At 33.4% G+C, this 19,419-nt stretch overlaps 1 protein-coding gene across 1 annotated transcript in view; it reads left to right on the top strand.

The window, feature by feature from the left end:
• The window catches only part of CCSER1 (coiled-coil serine rich protein 1), a 699,033-nt gene extending 680,479 nt beyond the window's left edge, over positions 1–18,554 (top strand). Inside the window, exon 10 of the mRNA XM_024736231.1 lies at positions 17,459–18,554. Coding sequence (XP_024591999.1) covers positions 17,459–17,518 — 60 coding nt within the window. The 3' untranslated portion in view covers positions 17,519–18,554. The remainder of the gene's footprint in view (positions 1–17,458) is intronic.
• The last annotated feature ends 865 nt before the right edge of the window (positions 18,555–19,419 follow it).

Here is a 19,419-nt window from a genome sequence, read left to right as displayed (position 1 = left end):
TCTGGGACTGAAAAAGATAATTACAGGCACCGACTAGCGTACCAGTGTCTTATTAATTTCTTTAAACCAACAACTCTAATACAGTCTTTTGAATTAGTGAATTTGCAGACATGTGGAAGAGACATATTAGAATACTAGGACAATTTATTTTGAAGAGAGTACTAACTTATTAACTGTTTGATAAAGTTATTATGTTTGCAATCACTAAGGGCCAAGCATATTGTTTTTACATTCTGGCACATAAAAGGAAACACAGGTTTGCAGAGAAATTTACAATACTATTTTAGCTTTTGGGCTTTGGTGCAGGTTGCAGAAAGTAATTTAATTGAAAGTTAGCATTTTGTTCTCAGTGTGAAATACTTGTTCAACTGTCAAAATAGGATTATAAAGCATGTTTTAATACAAGATGGCTTCTAGTAACACTAAATGATTTTGGACAACTTTGATTCAAATACCTATCTTAAATAAAGCAATGAAATTTTCACGTTGCCTAAGTTCATGACTTTAAATTTCCTTTTGATGGAAACATAAGGGAATTATCTTCTGTATCTTGTATCTAACATTTGTGAGAAATCTCATCTTTTTAAAAAACATGTATTATTTTCACCACTTTATTGACAAGTATTAGTAGAAGAGAGAGAATTTTAAGTTTGATGAAGGGGTATAATGATAAAATGTATGTCTATCTGCATGTCCTTGTGTTTATAACATAAATATGATGTTACCATTGTGTTGCCTTTCAAAGTATATTAACATATTTAACATAAAGCTGTCTCTATGAGGATATAAACCAAAGTTTTCAATTCCAGAAAAAATTGTTTTCAGATATTTATGTACATTATTTTTTAATTTAAAAAAACATTAAAAGCTATGCTTTTCTTTTGTGTTATTCTCTTACATTCATTTAATGTTTATTCTAGATACCTAAATATTCTAGATATCAATATTCTGACTATAATACTTCTTGAATACCAGTGCTATATGTTATTTAAATGATATTAATGTTTAATATTTTTTAAATAAATGGTTTTTATTAAGATCAAATGGATTTTACCACAGTAATTCAATAGGGGAGGTAGCTAAGTTGTAGCTACTAGCAATTTCCTATGCATTTTAATGCATATCTATGACCCATACTTCTCTTGTTTTTACAAAATTTCTTATATCAATGCTATTTAGTTCTCCAGACATGTAAATAAAAATTTAAAAAGCCATGATCATAGTTAATTCTTCATCATTCGTAGCTCCTTTTCATATCTGACAGTGAGAGCTTAATGTATTTTACTGGTTAAAGAGTAATAATTTTTTGGTAGTGAGTCCTTAAAGGATCACCTTGTACAAGTTTCTGATATGATTTGGGTAGTCATTAACATAGAATGATATGTTCTAAAGATTTCATACTTTATACTTCCTGGTGATATATTGTAGCACAATCATCAGAATCAGCAAATTAATTACCAAAAATATGCATCTAGAACCCTATGCCAGTAACCAGATGTAAGTGTTGTAATAGATTTTAGGGCAATTTGTATTGAAAAAACTGGGGAGGGAAATACTTTAAATAAACAAAACAGAAATAAGTAAAGCATTTTAAATGTGATAAATTGTGTGACTATTTGGAATATTATTCATCAATAGTGTAACTTTTTTCATGACTGAAATATATTTTCTATACTTTTCAATATCTATAACTCAATTTTTACATTCTTATATTCAATAAGAATCATCCTTTGACTTATAACATTTTGCTCACATTTTCTCAGGAAATATAATTTGACATTTTAATTTTTCACAAATATATATATACCAACAGTATGCTATATTTATTTGTAATTTGCAATAGTATTTATCAGAAAAAATGAGAAATCTTGTAGAAATCATGCACATTATGGATGATTTTTTTGTCTCTTATTTTTTTTCTAAAACTCAATATTCGCCACAAATTGTTCTTTACAGATAATTATGGATCATGTTTCAGTGATATGAATGTCAGTATATAAGGGACTACAAGTATCTATTAATATAATTTCCTTGGGAAGACAGCTGTTACTACACATTTTGCTTAAGAAAGGAAATAGAATCCCCAGAAGATACTAATTATAATGAAAACTATTAAAAGAAATTTCCAAATATCCACTACAGTGAATAAGTTCAAAGGTTTGTACAATAAACAACTTCTAGCCTGTAACAGATTTATCAGGAGACTTGAAACTTACGTTAGAGTACAGTGTGCTCTGATTTCTAATGCACATGGCAAGAATTATTTAAAAGTAAATTCAGGGCTTCCCTGGTGACACAGTGGTTGAGAGTCCACCTGCCAATGTAGGGGACACGGGTTCGTGCCCCGGTCCGGGAAGATCCCACATGCCGCGGAGCGGCTGGGCCCGTGAGCCATGGCTGCTGAGCCTGCGCGTCCGGAGCCTGTGCTCCGCAACGGGAGAGGCCACAACAGTGAGAGGCCCGCGTACCGCAAAAAAGAAAAAAAAAAAAAGTAAATTCAGAGTATCTCAGCAAGGGCCTGTAAACACAATAGTTCTTGTGATGAGGGAGATTGTTAAATAAATGATGAATGTGTCTTAAATAATCAATGCCAGTTTAACCTCTTTGACCCTCCTCTGTCTTCACAGGCTTAGTTTATTGAAAGATCAAAGAATAATTTCTTAGGTGTCACTTGAGTTATTAAAACTGGAGAGAATATGAATAGATTTTGTCAGGTAGCAATGTTGCCAATTACAAGATTACATTAAGAGGTAGACAAGATTCTTCTGATTACATCAGTTGTATAAGTAGATGCTTCAACAAAGCACATATGCTGCCTATAAACACTTTATAGTTTGAACTACTGCAAATAACATTTTGGTTAAAGTAATTAAGCATGAACAACCAAAATGCTATAATCTGGCAGTGAGAAAATTCAGATCGTTTTACTAATTTGACACCTTTATGGACAGTTTTTTAACTTCCTTTTGATGGTCTACAGAAGATTGTCATTTTAAATGTGGCTGATTGACTTTGGGTGTAAATTTTCCTTTCAATTAGTGCCTGAACTTGACTCAGAACTGTCACAGGATCTCTAGATTACTCTTAGAGGCAGAAGCACTAAAGTTTTAAGATCTTCCTTTCATTAGTATATGTTTTACACTTATATTTAAAAAGAAGTGTTTAGTTGAACTAGGAATGCTTTGTTCATATTTTCTTTAAGAGTTTTAAAGTTACCAGGTATTTCATCAAATACTAGTAATCACTGTTAGTCTAAATATCATTAGTGGTTTTCATTTGACTATTTAAAATCAACCGAATTGTGACATCACACATTTTGTCTGTCATGTATGAGTGAAGCATAAATCAGTTTAGAAATGTACGCTCACAGCACTGTGTGTTCTCCAAATATTTTAACGCATTTTCCAAATGGTGGGATTTACTTTGTAAATGCAGCTTTCTACTTAAGTAGTTGCATTATGAATACACACTTTGAAAAACTCAAAACAATCACCTATGTATTCTCAATTTATGCTATTTTTCTTAGATTTAATTTTGGATCCCTCCCGGCACCGTTAGTAGTGTGCAGGGAGTTCTAACAAATATGAAATAGTTCATCATGTAAGGAATAAAAGTAATTCGTTTTTACTGTAATTGTTTTATTAGCTATTAGAGCAGGAGAATATTTTGTGTTATGCTAACACATTATGTCAGCTTATGGGTTAAGCCCAATGCTAAGAATTGAATAACTATCAGTTAGGCTCCCTCATCCAGCTGCTAATAAACTGTAGTTTCTTAAACCTATTTTGGATCCATTTGTTGCTATCACCTTTCTTAAATTCAGTGCTTTTCCTGATCAAACATCAGTGTGCCCCAGTGTTTAGTAGATGAGTACCTTTCCCCAATAGGCTTCATTCTTTAATATTTACTTATCTCAGGTATTTCTGTTAATTTTTACAAGTTAAAAAAATCAGATTTCAAAACTGAACGATATATTCTAGATTTTCTTTTGAACTACAGTTTTTCATATTACATTAAGGGTAACTTTCATATAGGAACATTGATGAAAAACACTGGAAACATCGACTGCCACAGGTGCTTGTTACTATTTAATGGAGGAATCAGCTTATCTTTTGGTGAAATTCTAAGGGCATCACTTTTGAAGATTCATACCTACATCGTTCAACAAATACTACTAAATGCTTACTGGAAGCCAGGCCTTGTTCTAGGTACTTGAGATACATCCTTTAACCAAACAACAAATAATCCCGCAGGGAGCTTGTACTTTATTATACTTAAGTAAAAAATATAATAAATAAGTAAAGTGTATGGTATGTTAGAAGCTACTAATGCAATGTAAAAGAGAAAAATAACACAGGGAAAAGATAATTGTGAATGTAGGGATGTGGTCAGGGCTACGATCCAAAAATTTTAAATAGAGTGACCTGGGCAGGTCTGAGGATGAAGTGTGAGATGTGAGACTTGAAGGAGGTGAGGTGAAAAATCACCTTTAGCCAGAAATCCTTTTGTGATGTGCTCCTTGCAACTCCTCAAAGACCCTCAGTCAGAACAAATTGCTGTTATCTTGGCTGCAGGCCTAGAATAAGAATAGTTTGCTTCATTTAGAGGCCCTGCAACATGAAAAAAAAAATGCATTCTGGACAATTAAACCCTAGAATCAGACCCAGTGCATCAGGAAACTCACATTAGGGGAGCCCAGACCACCTGAGGGAACAGCCTGCTCAGCCTCTTCGATCATATTCACTTAGGGGCACTAAGAAGAAAACTGTCGAATCGACTATACTATGTAAATTACATTTGCTTTTCTTCTTTCTTTTTTTGCATGCATTCTCTCCATCCTCTTCTCTGTGTACCACTCTTCTTGCAGCCCAGGCAGAGCTGAATCTATAAACTTTAAATGTACGGTTACACTTCATTGTATATCAGCACATCCCATTTATTAGAGGTGTGCTACTAACAGTGAACAAATAAAGCACTCAATAATTACTTGGTGAAAGTTAAATGAATAGATTAAGACTCTAATGATTTTTTTAATGATAATTTTATAATCCTAAAATCAGTAACAAATCAGTATGCAGTGTTTTACTTTATTCACAAAAATACAGAAGTACATATTGCTATCCTACATTTTTATGCTATATTTCTTTGTCATATCTAACAAATATTTTGCAATGACTACTTTGTGCCTTTTAGAAGATGTATTAAATGCAAGTCAGCATAGACAACCAATGATTTTAAAACATGGGTGAAAACGTGCAGTTGTCCTTAACAGTATTGCATTGAATGGTTCCTTTTAAAATTCTGAATCTTTATGTAGGAGCTAGATCATTCCTGGAATGTCTCCAGGTCTTTAATTCATTTCTGGCTACATAGAATTGGTATTAGTTAACTGATAATTCTTTTGTTAAGTGAATTTGTGGTTGAAATTCTCATGGGGAAAATAGCAAGGCTTAGTGTTAACTATGAAAATTCTTATAATTATAAAAATATTCATTAAAACAAAGCAAAAGAGCACACCCACAAATATTTTATATAGCTTAAATTACGTAGGGGAGGAAAAATAACTTTCCCTCTAACCTTCTTGGCTGAGGTCTGCCCGCCATGGTAATAGAGACAGAATTACAGTAGAAAACAAACAGAAGTTTAGTAGCGTGTATACTTCCTGTATAAGTGGGACATACCCAGGAAAAGAGTAATTCCCTGATATGGCCCAGACCACCACCTTAAATACCACCTCCAGCTGAAGGCAAATAAAATGGGGGTAGGGAGGGCAGTAATGGGAGGTTACCAGGAAAAACACAGTAAACAAGGGTATGGTTGTGCAGATTTAAGTTGGTGTCCTCTTCATTAATAGAATTTTCTAGAGATTGGGTCATTCTCTTCCTGGTACCGAGAGAGAGAGACGCCCTTACAGTTGGAGGTTTGTCTTAAAAAATGTGAATTCTTCTTACAAAGGGTAACTTCTCAATTTTTTAGAGCTTCTCCTGCTGTTTCTTAAAAATAACCAGCTCAAGATAATCCATTTGCCAAAGAGGCATGTTTTGTGCTAGTATATTTTGCTCCCTTTCATCTACTAATAGTGATGATCATATTTGCTTAAAATTATGTTGACTCTGTGATAGCATTGATAGGAGAGAAGAAAAGTAGATATTTGTTGAAAAGAAAATTTCTCCCAACCCACTTCTACTTCCATCTCATAGATTGCCACTTCTATAGGAAATCTAACTTCAGAATTTCAAATATTTGCCTTAGAAAACTTTAGAAGTTATTTTAGTATTTTCCAGTGTGCTAAGTGGCATTGCATAATAGGGGGTCCCTTCTGAAGGAAGAAAACACAATGTATACGCTAAGGGCATCTCTCAATATCTGTTTATGATGTACTATGCAGTTGTAGCTAATCATAATTTGTATTAATTTAAGCTCTAAGACTTTCTTCAAGTACTTGTTCAATGTAAATCTTTGGAGATTTATATTATTTCTAGGGAAAGCAGTGGTTTCCTTTAATGTCTACAATCAGGAAAATCTGTAAAAGGAAATTTATTCTTTAAATATATATATACACACGTATCTTTGCAATATAAATACAAAATATTTATATAGATAAATATATATATATATATACACCAAAACACAGTCTCTCAATACACACAGAGAAACACCTGCATGACACAGGTATAAAAATTAATCTACTTTTATTTACTCTACTTATTATAGAAGGTAGGATTCGATGCAAATTTTTTTAAACTTTTGTCTGTATATACTAAGAATTAACAAATTATACACTAATATGTTTTAAATGGCTATTTGAATTTTAATATGATTAAACTGGATTCATACAAATATTGGCTGAGTATATTTGTGATCCAATTATATTATACTTTGTATAAATTAATATTTAAATGTTTTTAAAGGTAATAGTCACAATGACTCCCTAAAAACATTACTTTTTCAATATGCAGAAATCATAAAACCATATATTCTAAATTGAAATGATAATGATGACAATTTTTTGCCTTAGCATAACGATGTGACAGTACTTTATTTTTTTCATTATACCAACTGATGGCTTTTCTATTTTGTCATGGTTGAGGCTTTGTTTAATCAGGCTATCAGATTTAATTAATTAAATTACTTCATTTTTTCCCCTTCAGTTTTCTTATGATATCTGCTGTTCTCTGACAATCTCCTACTTGTAACTTGATTTCAGCAGCACAAAATAGGGTAATATCTGTCAAGATCATTAGCACTCATAATGGTCTTTCTCTATCAAGAAGTTTCTCAACTACTTAACTCATACTTTGGAACTTGAGAATACTTGTATAGAGGAAGAAAAATAATTTTCCCTCTAACTTTCTAGGTTCTTGGCTGAGACACCCTTATAATACAGAGTAACAAGACAAAAACATGTTTAGTAACATGTGTACGTATGGTATAGATGGGAGATACACAGGAAAACTAGGTTAACACCCGAAATGTCCCAAGCTACCTTCTTAAATACTATCTCCAGCTAAAGACAAAAGAAAGATGTTGGGCAGCAGGGAGGCAAATTACAGAGATTATCAGAAAAAGTAGAATAAACAGGGTATGGTTGTTTGGCATATTTAAGTTGGTGCCTTCTCCATTGATAAAAGTTTCTAGAGATTTAATCATCCTCTCTTCTGGGTATAGAGAGGGAGATACCCTTAAAAGTAGAGATTTCCCTTATAAATGTTAATGTCTCTTACAAAAGGGTAACTTTTATTTAGTTTTCAGAGCTTCTCCTGTGTCTGCAATTACTTAGAAATAATCAGCTTAAGATGATCCTTATGCCAAAGAGACATATTTTAGGGTGTCAAATTCTGCTCCCCTTAAGTCCTGCCTTTAAAACTTCCTCAAGAAGTCCCACAGTTCAGAAGCTGAGTTGATAAGTTGATCCATTATTTCACTGAACCAGTGTCTTAGTCCTGAGAATAGGTCAGTCTAGTTAAACTGTTGTGTCTCATCTCAGAAGTGGTCTTGCAAACGAGCTTCCAAGATTAGGTCTATACTGTGCTTGCAATCAGGTACTTAGTAAGAGGCATTTCTGTAGAGAAAGAAAGATAAAGATTAATGATGAGAACAAACTATAACTCAGTTTCTGAATCCAGGCACAAGATTTCTATATGTCAGGCTCAAAGCATCTTTTTCAGTTTGATTGTCTCTGATATTATCAGGTGTCTAGGTAAACTTGGAGTGTCCCACATATCAACAAACATGGAAGATTGTCTATACATGAGCTGTTGTGGTGATTTCTCTGAAGTTTATATCAAGTTGTTCACATTCAGTTTGCAGAACTTTAGGAAAGGGCTTTTCTTTTCACCCATTCCAAGTTAGAAGGGTGGGAGAAAACTGGAAGTGAGTTTGAAGAGTTGTAGCAAGATATTTGAGGAAACTGAAAGTTTCCATTCCAGTTTGCAGGTAAAAAAAATAATAATAATAAAAAAATAATAGGACTAGAATCTAATATCCATAAAGGTATGCTACTAAAACATGTCCCTCTATAATCACTCTCATTTTTACCAAATACAATCACAATAAGACTAAAACATTTGCAAAATAGATCTAGTCTCATTGAACTTGGCCTGATTATTTACATAAGTGCAGCAAGAATAGTGATTGTACAGGTTCTTTTTAAATCTGCTTTGCTAGAACTTTCATAAAGAATCACAGATTGAACCTTTAAAACCTCAAGGCTAGGAAGCCAAGCCAAAATGTTGCCATCAGACTTTGCCTGCAAAACCTATATATATATATCTCTTCTCAAGGTATAAAAGTCTCTTGAGGTTCCTGTACCTGCCAGAAAGTTGAACTTCCTTATTCACCTGGGAAGGTTGCCGGGAACCCTGTAAGCAAGGTACCAGGCTATTTTTCTAAGGGACATTGTTGGCTTCATAAAATCAAAGTTAGTTTCTTAAAGTTACGTGGTCATCTGATTCTAGGCACAGTCTCAAATATGACATTTCAGGCTTCCCTGGTGGCGCAGTGGTTGAGCGTCCGCCTGCCGATGCAGGGGACGCGGGTTCGTGCCCCGGTTCGGGAGGATCCCACATGCCGCGGAGCGGCTGGGCCCGTGAGCCATGGCCACTGGGCCTGCGCGTCCGGAGCCTGTTGCTCCGCAACGGGAGAGGCCACAACAGTGAGAGTCCTGCGTACCGCAAAAAAAAAAAAAAAAAATGACATTTCAGTCAAAGCCTTGGCAATATAGCCAGTGTTTCCAGTTTTGTCCTGTTATAAGAACAGAGTCGTATTGAATTTATGCAAATAAGTATAAAAATACTTACAGTTTCTGAATTATGGAGGGATCAGTTAGGGAGAAGAAGTAATTGTTTCATCTTTATTCACAAAGTCATACTTTGCCAAATTGCTTTAATTCATACTTAGGTCAAGAGAAAAGAAAAAGGTTTCCTTAAGTCTAGAAAAACAAAACATTAAAGAACCAGCAATGTTTCAAACAAAAAGTCATAAAGATTATATTCATGGTCATCACTTCATTCATTCCCATGTTATTAAATCTCACTCTTCATTAATCCAGTTCTTGGATTATTTCTGGTAATTCTTACCTAGTTGGGTTTCATGATCTTAAAGTTATCAGGAATTTGTATTCTAGAGCGCTTGTTAGAGTCCTTTTCATGAATTTCCTTGAAGATTAAGCACTTTGGCAAAAGCATGAAAGTGAAATAATAACTCTGTAAATGACAAATACTTAAAAATAGCTACTGTTAAAGATCGGGTGAGAGTGCATAACAATGCAATTGACAAGGAAATTTGCTTATGTGTCTGACATACATTTTAAGATAATAAATAGAATTATTTTATGCCAGTATAGATCAGATTTCTAGGAATTTCATACCTCATACATTTGCTTAGCCAAAAACACATCTTACTTTCCTTGCAGTTGTTTCCCTTACTGTTTCTACTAGTTTTAATCACATTAATTAGAATTTTTAACCCTTATGAACTTTATAGTGAAAACTAAAAAGTAAGCAATTATAAACTGTATGTTACTACAGTTTTCTTTACATTGGCAAATTAATTATTAATACATTTTATAATTTAGGAAGCATGTGCTCCTTTTAATAGTAAAATCTTTCGACGTGGCACAAGAAATGTTTACTAACAAACCCAAATGTAATTAGTTCCTCTATAATAGGAAGCCAAAAGTAGATAAGCTTATGTTCAATAATTGATGTTTAATATTTTATCTTACTTGGAAATAATCTAGATATTTGATAAATTTCTGTCACTTAACTCAGCAAAATTCTAAGGATTGAAGTTACCAAAAGGATTTGGGAAACTATTTAAATAGATGTACCATGATACATAATTATTGCTGAAACATTCACCTAAAAACTCTTATCCTTTTTAAATCACTTGTTCTCAACAATTATGTTTAAACTACTCATGAAAACTTTGTGAGATATTTGACAAAGTCAGCCATCATCCTAAACTATTTTTCTTGTTTACAAATTTTGTTAACAGAGGTAATATGAACTTTCTCCAACTAGTAAACCGAAGTAGAATGAGAGTTGGATGTCTGCATTATATTTAATGACACTGAAGACATGTCTATTTTAATTAAACCAACAAACTTCAACTAGCTTTAACTGGAGATCATCCAAGATTCTGTGGGTTTTTTTTAATTGGATTAGTTTCTATGTTTCTGAGAGTTTTAGGAATACTTAATTTATAAAGCACTTATTTTAAGTCAATTAAATAGAACTCTTTTACAGGTTAATTTTAGCAATAACATCTGGAGGTAGAAAAATACCACACATCTACAACATACATATATAGACATGTGTAAACATACAGATACAAATATATATCTTATAGCTTTCATTTTAAAATTTTAGCTATGAGTCAGGTACAATATTAGTACCTGACTAGTTTACAGTTTATAAGAGAACAGTTGGGTCCAAATTGTGTTTCTGGAAGTTTGTCCACTAAGATGGGTAAAGATTGTTTTTTCCTTTTTCCTACTAGTATTAGTGAAAGAAGAGACTTGGAATTTTTCATTTGCCCATTTTCCAAATAACTCCTTTTTTCTCTTTCTGATGAGAAACAGCTCCCTAAAGTTTACATTGTAAGGATTGGTTCTTAGGTCCTAGAGAAGAATGGGTAGAAATTTTTTAAGATGGGGTAGAAAATTTACATTTCAAAAACACAGAAAGTATCCAAATTTTCTCCAAAATTGAGTTTTGGGGTATATTTGCATATTATCGGAGGCCGGGAATAATTACTATTTAAACTTTCCTTATTTTTCTTAGGTGCAGGATAGTACTGTTTCCAATGTCCTGATCCTTTTGCAAGCATTTTGAGATGAATAGGGGACCTTTGGTGGCGTGGGTAAAAAGGATAGGTGGACTTTGAATTGTTTCTAGAGCTGCAGCTCTGGTTTTGCAAAGATTTGAAAAACAAAGTTGTTTCTAATTCCTCAAAGAACTTGGTTGTAGCCTAAATCATATCAAGGGACTGACCTGCCCATTCAACTACATTATTTTCAATTTGCTTTATATCAGGTAGAAGATTTCCAACTAAGCTGGAAATCAAGATTTCTATATTCTGGGGCTTTAGGGTTTAATGCAGTATGCCTTTTAAAAATCTATATAAAGCATTCAACAAAGGCTTTACAATGCTCTCCTTTTTTTTTTTTTTCCTGAGTGTACAATTCAACCTTAGACCAATTAACCTTAAAGGGGAAAAGCCTCTGTTATTGTTTCAATCAGCACCTGAACATCAGCCTCCAGCTGATCCATTTCCTGATCATTTGTAGGAGGGCCTGGGAGAAATTCTGGTCATTTGTTTCTTCTGTGAGGGGGTTTTCCCAAGAGGCCATCTGGTTTATCTGATAAGTACAATACAATCATGGGTGGGAAGAACACCGTTTAGCTACCAATCAGGGTTCCAGTGAATGTGACTGTGGATGTCCACTGATCTTTCTAACTGTTCTCTAAATTTGATAGTATCTTCTGAAAGTTGTGATTAATGAGGCTTTGTAACTTCATCTTGTCAAAGGGGTCTGTAAGGCAAGCCATTTCAATTCTTAGTGTCCTCTTTTCAATCTGGTCTGTCCATAGTACCAAAAAGACAGTTGTTAGAATGAGAGCTCTCTAAAAATTTTTTCGAGTATAGAGGTTTTTCCAACTCAAAGGATTCATCATCTGGCCATTGACAAGTAGGATCTTATATATTTCAATAGCAACTCAAACCAATAAGGCTTTTTATGGCTTAACCATAGAGGCAAGAGGCATCCCAAAAGAGTGTACAAAAGCTGCAGCCATCACAAGATCCTGAAAATTCACTCCCAAAGTTAGCCTAAGAAAGCAAAGACCTTCATTGTCACAAGTGGTAAGAATGGTATAGTGAAAATGGTGTCTGCGGTTTTCCGTGAGAACGTGTGATGCATTCAGCTACATACCCGCTAATCTGTGACACCAGGCAGGTGCTACTAGTGAATGGGACTTTTCCAGCATTAAAGAGACAATGAAATTTGAGATATCAAAGGCCCCCTGTGGACTGGGACCCTTATGATAAACTCCCCTGGCAGCTGGTGTGGTGGGGGGGACAATGAGAATGCTGCTATTGGGCTGTCCACTAGATGCATGCCGGCGCATGCATCTTCTGACTGGTGGATCCCAGGGAGAATATTCTCACTGGTTACAAGGCCAAGCTTTTAAGGCATAGAATAAAATAGAAGGAAAACCTCTCTAGGCTATGGTTCTCCTCATAACAAATGACAGAAAAGACAGAGATAAAAGCAAACAATTACTATCTCTCTGGGAGGAAAATGGATCAATATAAAACAAGAGTACTCATAAAAAAAAATCTTTACCAAAGTTGCTATACCCAAGAAACTAATTCACGCAGGTATTTTCTCCCTTTAATCTAAATTTGAAAAGGAAGGGTCAAGAAATGCTTACCTTCCTCTCTGAACCAGGCACTATAGAGACAGATCCAGGAGATCTGCCTTTGGTAAGAATTATTACCCTTAGCCAGCTTCTGCCAGTTTTCCAGAATCCCATCTGCAGACTCCAGAGCAAATATGGTGCCTCAGCAAGCCCCATCACGGGTCTCCAAACTGTAGTGGTAGAAAAATAATTTTCCCGCTCTCTGTCTAGGTTCTTGACTGAGTCTCCACTGTAATGAAACACATTAAGAGGAGAAAAACAAAAATTTAATACCACGTATATCTCCTGCATACATTAACTCCCTGAAATGGTCAAACCAACACTATAAATACCATCTCCAGCTAGAGACAAAAGAAAGGTGTTGGGCAGTGGGGAAGCCAGTTATGGGAGGTTACCAGGAAAAACACAGTAAACAAGGGTAAGGTTGTTAGATTTAAGTCCGTGCCTTCTATACTGACAAGAGTTTCTAGAGACTTAGTCATCCGCTGCCTGGTGCAGAGAGGGAGACACTCTTACAAATGGAGAATGCCCTTACAAACGGAAATATCTCTTACAAAGGGTAACTTTAGTCACTTTTCAGAGCTTCTCCTGTGTCTGAAGTTTCTCAAAAATAATTAACTCAGTGTAATTTTTATTCCAAAGAGACATATTTGGGGGTGGCTAATTCTGTTTGCCTTCACTAGCTTATATCGTCTGCCAATGAAAGAAGTAGTAATCATTTTAGGGAAAAAACATTAAAATATTAGATTATTAGTGTTTCAAAATAAAGATGTAAAATGTTTTAATAACATAAGTAACTGTAGAGAGGTAAAGAAAAAAAACTTCCATAAATGTTTGGCTTCATGCCAAATAGGCAAAGGAATTGGAATTTTCAGAATAATGTGTTACAGAGTTTCCTTAAAAAGAGCCACATGTAACATTAATGTCATGCTCTGTAAAGTAAGAATATCAGAAAATTACACTCTTATGTGATGCCACATTTTTAAGATGGCGGTTAGAATTTTACATGTATGTAGCTGAATTACTATAGAGAAAATGTATACCAAAAAGAATGTAATTTGCAATTCAGAGTGCTTAAAGGGTCATAGTTCTTTACATATCAGAATTACTTGAGATTTGTCATTACTTTATGAGCTTTGTGCTTATAAGTGGACTTACAGATTTGGATTTACTCCATCAAATTAGAGGAAAATTTGTCTAAGGGTTAGTCTAATACAGAGTAATTTTCAAAAAGAAAAATACTCTAAACAGGTTCAGTATTTTCTTGAATTAGAAAAGTATAACCTAAAAATTGATGAATTGTTCTTTTTTTAGCCTAAGACTAGAATTAGAAATAATAGTGTTTTTCAAATTTTAAGATTATAAGAGACACTTCATATTGCTCCAAAAATGCTACTTAAAAGTCTTCTTAATTTATGGGAAAGTTGCTACAAACTCTAATTTAGTCTGAAAGGATTAATTTTTCTTCTCTGAGGGAGCATCAGTAATGACTCACTATTGGGACTTTTGTCACTATAAGACAAAAATTACTTGGTGTGAGTGTATATATTACTTTCTACTCTTTTAAAAGTTTTTCCCTCCATTTTGATTTTTATTATGTTAAAATAAACATACAAACACTGAATCTATAGTATATCTATAAATATATTACATGTATATAAACATACATGTGTTTACATATTTTGGGCATTTAAAATGGATATTATTGTGCTGTAATATTAATAAATTTTTACTTCATAGTTTAAATGACTGAATATCATTCAATCATGTGACCTTTTAAACATATTTTACTTTTCTCAAGAATTTTCCTTTTAAAGAATGGCATTGTCATATGCTATTACAATTTTGTATCGAGAGAAATTTTGAAAAATCTAACAAAATTGTACATGGTTTTATTCTCCATCTAGCAATACTATCTCTAGAAATTGACCCAGAACATACACATTCCTAGATAGCAAATAGCATTTCTATAAGGTTTTCCTTTATGGGCATTATCTGTAATAGGTAAAGATGAAAACAACACAGAATTTCCACCAATAGGGGACTATTTAGTACTAATGGCTCTTTCACAAAATGGGGTCTGTAGAGCCCCCTCCCCTTCCAAAAGGAGGAAGCCTTAATGTTCTGGAATGGAATAATCTCTAGACTATATTAATAAGTGAAACAATGAAGGTGTAAAGCCATTACAATATCAATATCCCCAGAGTGGTTAATCATAAAAAAATACCCTATTTTTCAAATTACTGTTGTCTCTACAGACTAGTTAAGGGGAACCATTTATTCTCATTAGTTGAGCTTTAATATTTCCTGGTAATTTCCCCTCCCCTGCTTCGTGTTATACTAGCTAAAAAGAACAGAGAAGTATTGGGGCTTTTCGTCCTCCCTACATGACAAGTATTAGAGTATTATAAACTTTCATAGTGAGAGAAATGTTAGGATTGCATGCTTTATGACATTTGTGTTTCTGAACATATTCAATCTAATATTTTATTCCCTTCATTTTTACTGACACTTTTAAAAATATTAAAAGGTGGATCTGTATTGGAGCTTTATTAAAAACGTGAATGTCAGGAGTCATAAAATACACGGGAGCACAGATTCTAGATTTCTGAAATTTATTTCCTCTGTCTTTTTACATCCATTCAACTAGCATTTGGGAAACAGGTAACCAAACACTGAGTATCTATTAAATGTTTGTTAGCCTTAATGATTCTGAAGGCTTTTTTTTTTTTAAAAAAGAACATGTTTGGTTGGCAAATATGTATGTGCTTCTGTGTACAACATACAAGTATAGCCCTGAGTTTCCTTTCATCTCAAGACATTTTTTCTCAAGATATTTTTTTCTCAAGATATATTTTCATTTATACAGTCATTTTTTAAATAAAAGTTAAGAAAGGTATTCCAGGCACTGAGATTGTAGCGGTGAACAAGAAATAGACAGGTTTGTTTTCTTCGTGAACCTCATATTCTAGTGGATGAAGACAGAAAATGAATTAGAAATGAAGAAATTGGTAAGAATTTCACACAGTGATGAGGGGTGATGTAAATAAGCAGAAAGATGAGATTAAGAGATGACGTCAGGTGAAGTAGGAATACTTGTGTCTAGAAAGGACTCATCATGGAAGACCTGAAGATGTTGCTTTTGAGCTGTAACCTGAGTGATGGGTCAGCTGTTCACAAAACTGGAACAAGCCTCTTAACAGGAAAAATCAGATTATGAAGAAGAGTCACCTTCCAGTACTGCTTGCTGCTTTAGGACTGACTCACATTAGTTTTGGTCTTGGCTTCCTACTTAAAGTCTCTACACATTCTAATCTATATATCTAATCTATATATGCACCACAGATAAATCTAAAAGAAATAAACACAAACACACAGCTTACACTGTGTTGTATTTCTACTTTAAAACTCTCTCTTAATGGCTCACTAAGGCTTAAAGGATAAAATCCACATTCCTCAAACCAGCGTCATAGCTGCTTAAATTACATCCTTTCCTACTTACACAATTTTAGCTCTAACTGTTCCCAAACATAAACCTTTTATTCCACTCAAGCTGCTCCAACACAAATTGCTGTTTCTTGTCTCCGTTGTTGTTCAGTGTTTTGGTTCGTTTGTTTTGTTTTTAACTGTTTTATTTAGAATACCCCTCCCCTATAATGTATCTCTCTTTTTAGGCCCAGCTCCACTCCCATTTGACTTGGCCACTCAAACTGGGAGTGATCTCTCTTTCTATAGAACAATTTCAGCAGTTACTGGTCCTATATAACCTATCCTGTAGTTGTCAGTACTAGATATTGTTATCAGTTCTATATATTGACATATATAGCTCCTATGTATTGACATAGAACTTACTGTCTTGTAGTATGGCTCATCTTTTCTATATTCATTTCTATCTCTCCAACCGAATTCTACATGCCTTGGAGGCAGCTGCCATATTCTATACTTCTTGGATCCTATATTTCTTTTTATACACATTACCTGGACAAGGAGTTCCTTTTTTTAAAGGTGAAGTATTTTGAAATGTTTTAATTTCCTATCACATAAAGCTGCAATAAAGTATAGAGATTTCAAAATAATAATAATTGCAACAGATTGAAAATTCTTTTGGAGCTTTACAAAAAGGAGATTTACAAAAAGGAGAGCCAGATGGACTTACCTATTAATCATTTAGTTTTTTGGAAATGAAGAATACATTAAAAGTTGAGGAAAACTCGTTTTTTTACTCCACTTACAAAACCAGAGAAATAAAATTTTGCTAATTGGTCTTCACTCCTTCACCTTGCTTTTGGTAGTAAAGTATTTAATTGGAAGTTGGGAGCCTGGAAACATTACTAATATAAATATTTTTATTAAGTTTTAATAGCAATATTTACTTAGAAAGTCATAAGTAGAATAGACTTATGTTGGTATGTTGGTCTGTGTTTTTTTAATTTGTGTTTAAACATTTTACATCTTCATATTAAGTAAAATTTCCTTTCATTTTATTAATTTGATGTCATTCATTTGTTTATTTTTGTTTTCTTCTTTTCAAGGCCCTGTGGAATCCTACATGCACTGAAGTTTTATTTAAACCAGTACATATTTCAACCTAGGTTAAATCATTATTTGATAAGAAATGTATCACAAATCTGACATGCTAAATATGAAATCAGTTTTCCATTATTTCATGTGTTAGCTATTTCTCGGAGTATGTAATACAGAAATCTTTCCATTCCAGATATTTCACACTTTTTGCATTTGTACACAATTGCATAAAATATTAATGGATGTAGATTAAGCTAACATATTCCTACCTTATTTTTAAAACAAAAAATAGACTTATTTTGAAATTGTCTCTGTATGCAGCTATTCTGAAGTGTAATATTCCACTTGGCAGGACATATTTTTTGTTCAACCTTCTCATCCATGTCATTTGTCTCTCTGGTTATAGTCTGTTTAATTTCACCATATATTCTATGCACATTAAGTTTCAAAACAGTGCTTCTAGTTTCCGCCATCCTAGTGTGACAGGTCTTACCGAAGAACTAAGTTACCTCTTTTTCCCTTGCATTGAGATCAAAAGATGAAAACAGTATGTCTTCAAACAAAATAAATCATGCAGAGTCTTATTCTAACTGTAGAAAGTAAAAAAACTTACTTCTGTCTCTAAATAAGTGAAGAAAGTTTTTTGGCTATTGACCTCATATTGAGGGAAGTTTGTTGAATGTGTCATTAAAAAAAACCTGTCTCCTGGACTTGGCATCACTGCCTGATTTCTGTGTGTCTTTGTTTATTACCTTTCTGTAATAGCTCACTTTAATTATCAAATGACTGGGTAGCAACAAGGTACTCTTGAGTGTTGTAGTTTATTGCAAGGATAAGTGACAGAACCCAAAGGATGTCGCAGTGTTGTGGTGCAGGACAACAGAAGAGCCATAGAGCTAAGGAGAGGAAAAGCAGGTTTTACTGAATTCCCTATATTTTTTAAACAGGAAATGAAATAATCATGGTTAATGATGGTAACATTTAGAAATATGCTATAAAATTTCTTAAATTATTTGAATTATTATGTAACATATAATATGCATGATCAAATGTTGGGTTTAAACCATGGTATTAAAACTGTAAATATATTTATTTACTTGAAAACATTGTATGTGTCCTTGTTGACTTTGCTGCTTAAAACATCCTTTTATGATTCAAGATACAAAAACATTTTTGTTTCTCTAACAGTTTTCTAGAGTTTATTCTGTTCTTATCTCTTTCTATTTATTGTTTTATTTTAACATTTGAAACCCATAAATGTAGATAATGTAAGAAATTCTATTACCTGCAATAAAGCACTCCTCTGATAAAGATTTTTATCAGCTTGAATGGTCAATATCGTTTTGAAGAAGAAAGAATTCAATTGAAGATATTTTGACTAGGATGCAAGGGAAAAAAGAAATGTATTAGCAAGTAGATTAAGTCAATAAAGAAAGGTACTTCTTTCCTCAAAAGCAATGTAGCAAAAATTGTCAATACAGACAAAAAAGCCACCTAACCTAAAAAGCTACCATTTTATGATTGCTCTTTAACACCAGTAAGACATTTCAGGCTGCTTCCTCAGAAACCCTTTTTTTTTTTCTTTCATGTAATTTTTCTTTTTTAATGGGATTGTGCTGAATATACATCAATGAACATGTTTCTGGGTTAATTTTACTTTCATGGTGAAATATATTCAGACTCTCCAGAAATGTTTATTATGTAGTTTGTCCATTTAACTATTAAAATGTTCTACATTTCTTTGATTACATTAAACATGAATTAAAAATAGGGATTAATGGCATGGTTAGTTTTTAGAAAATGTGCAAGAACCATTATAATTACTGCACTGTATTCCAAGGTGTAACAAAACTGAGGTTGATGATTGTTTCTCAAAGAAGTAGCAAGAAGCATAATAGTATATCTGACAGCTGCAAATAGCGCAGCATCAGTATTTATTGGTGAAAGGAGCATTATGCCTCCATATCTG

This window comes from Neophocaena asiaeorientalis, unplaced genomic scaffold, assembly GCF_003031525.2.
Source record: "Neophocaena asiaeorientalis asiaeorientalis breed wild unplaced genomic scaffold, Neophocaena_asiaeorientalis_V1.1 scaffold7, whole genome shotgun sequence".
Taxonomy (NCBI): Eukaryota; Metazoa; Chordata; class Mammalia; order Artiodactyla; family Phocoenidae; genus Neophocaena; species Neophocaena asiaeorientalis.
The sequence above is the reverse complement of the archived record's forward strand: the minus strand, read 5'-3'. Positions and strand labels throughout refer to the sequence as shown.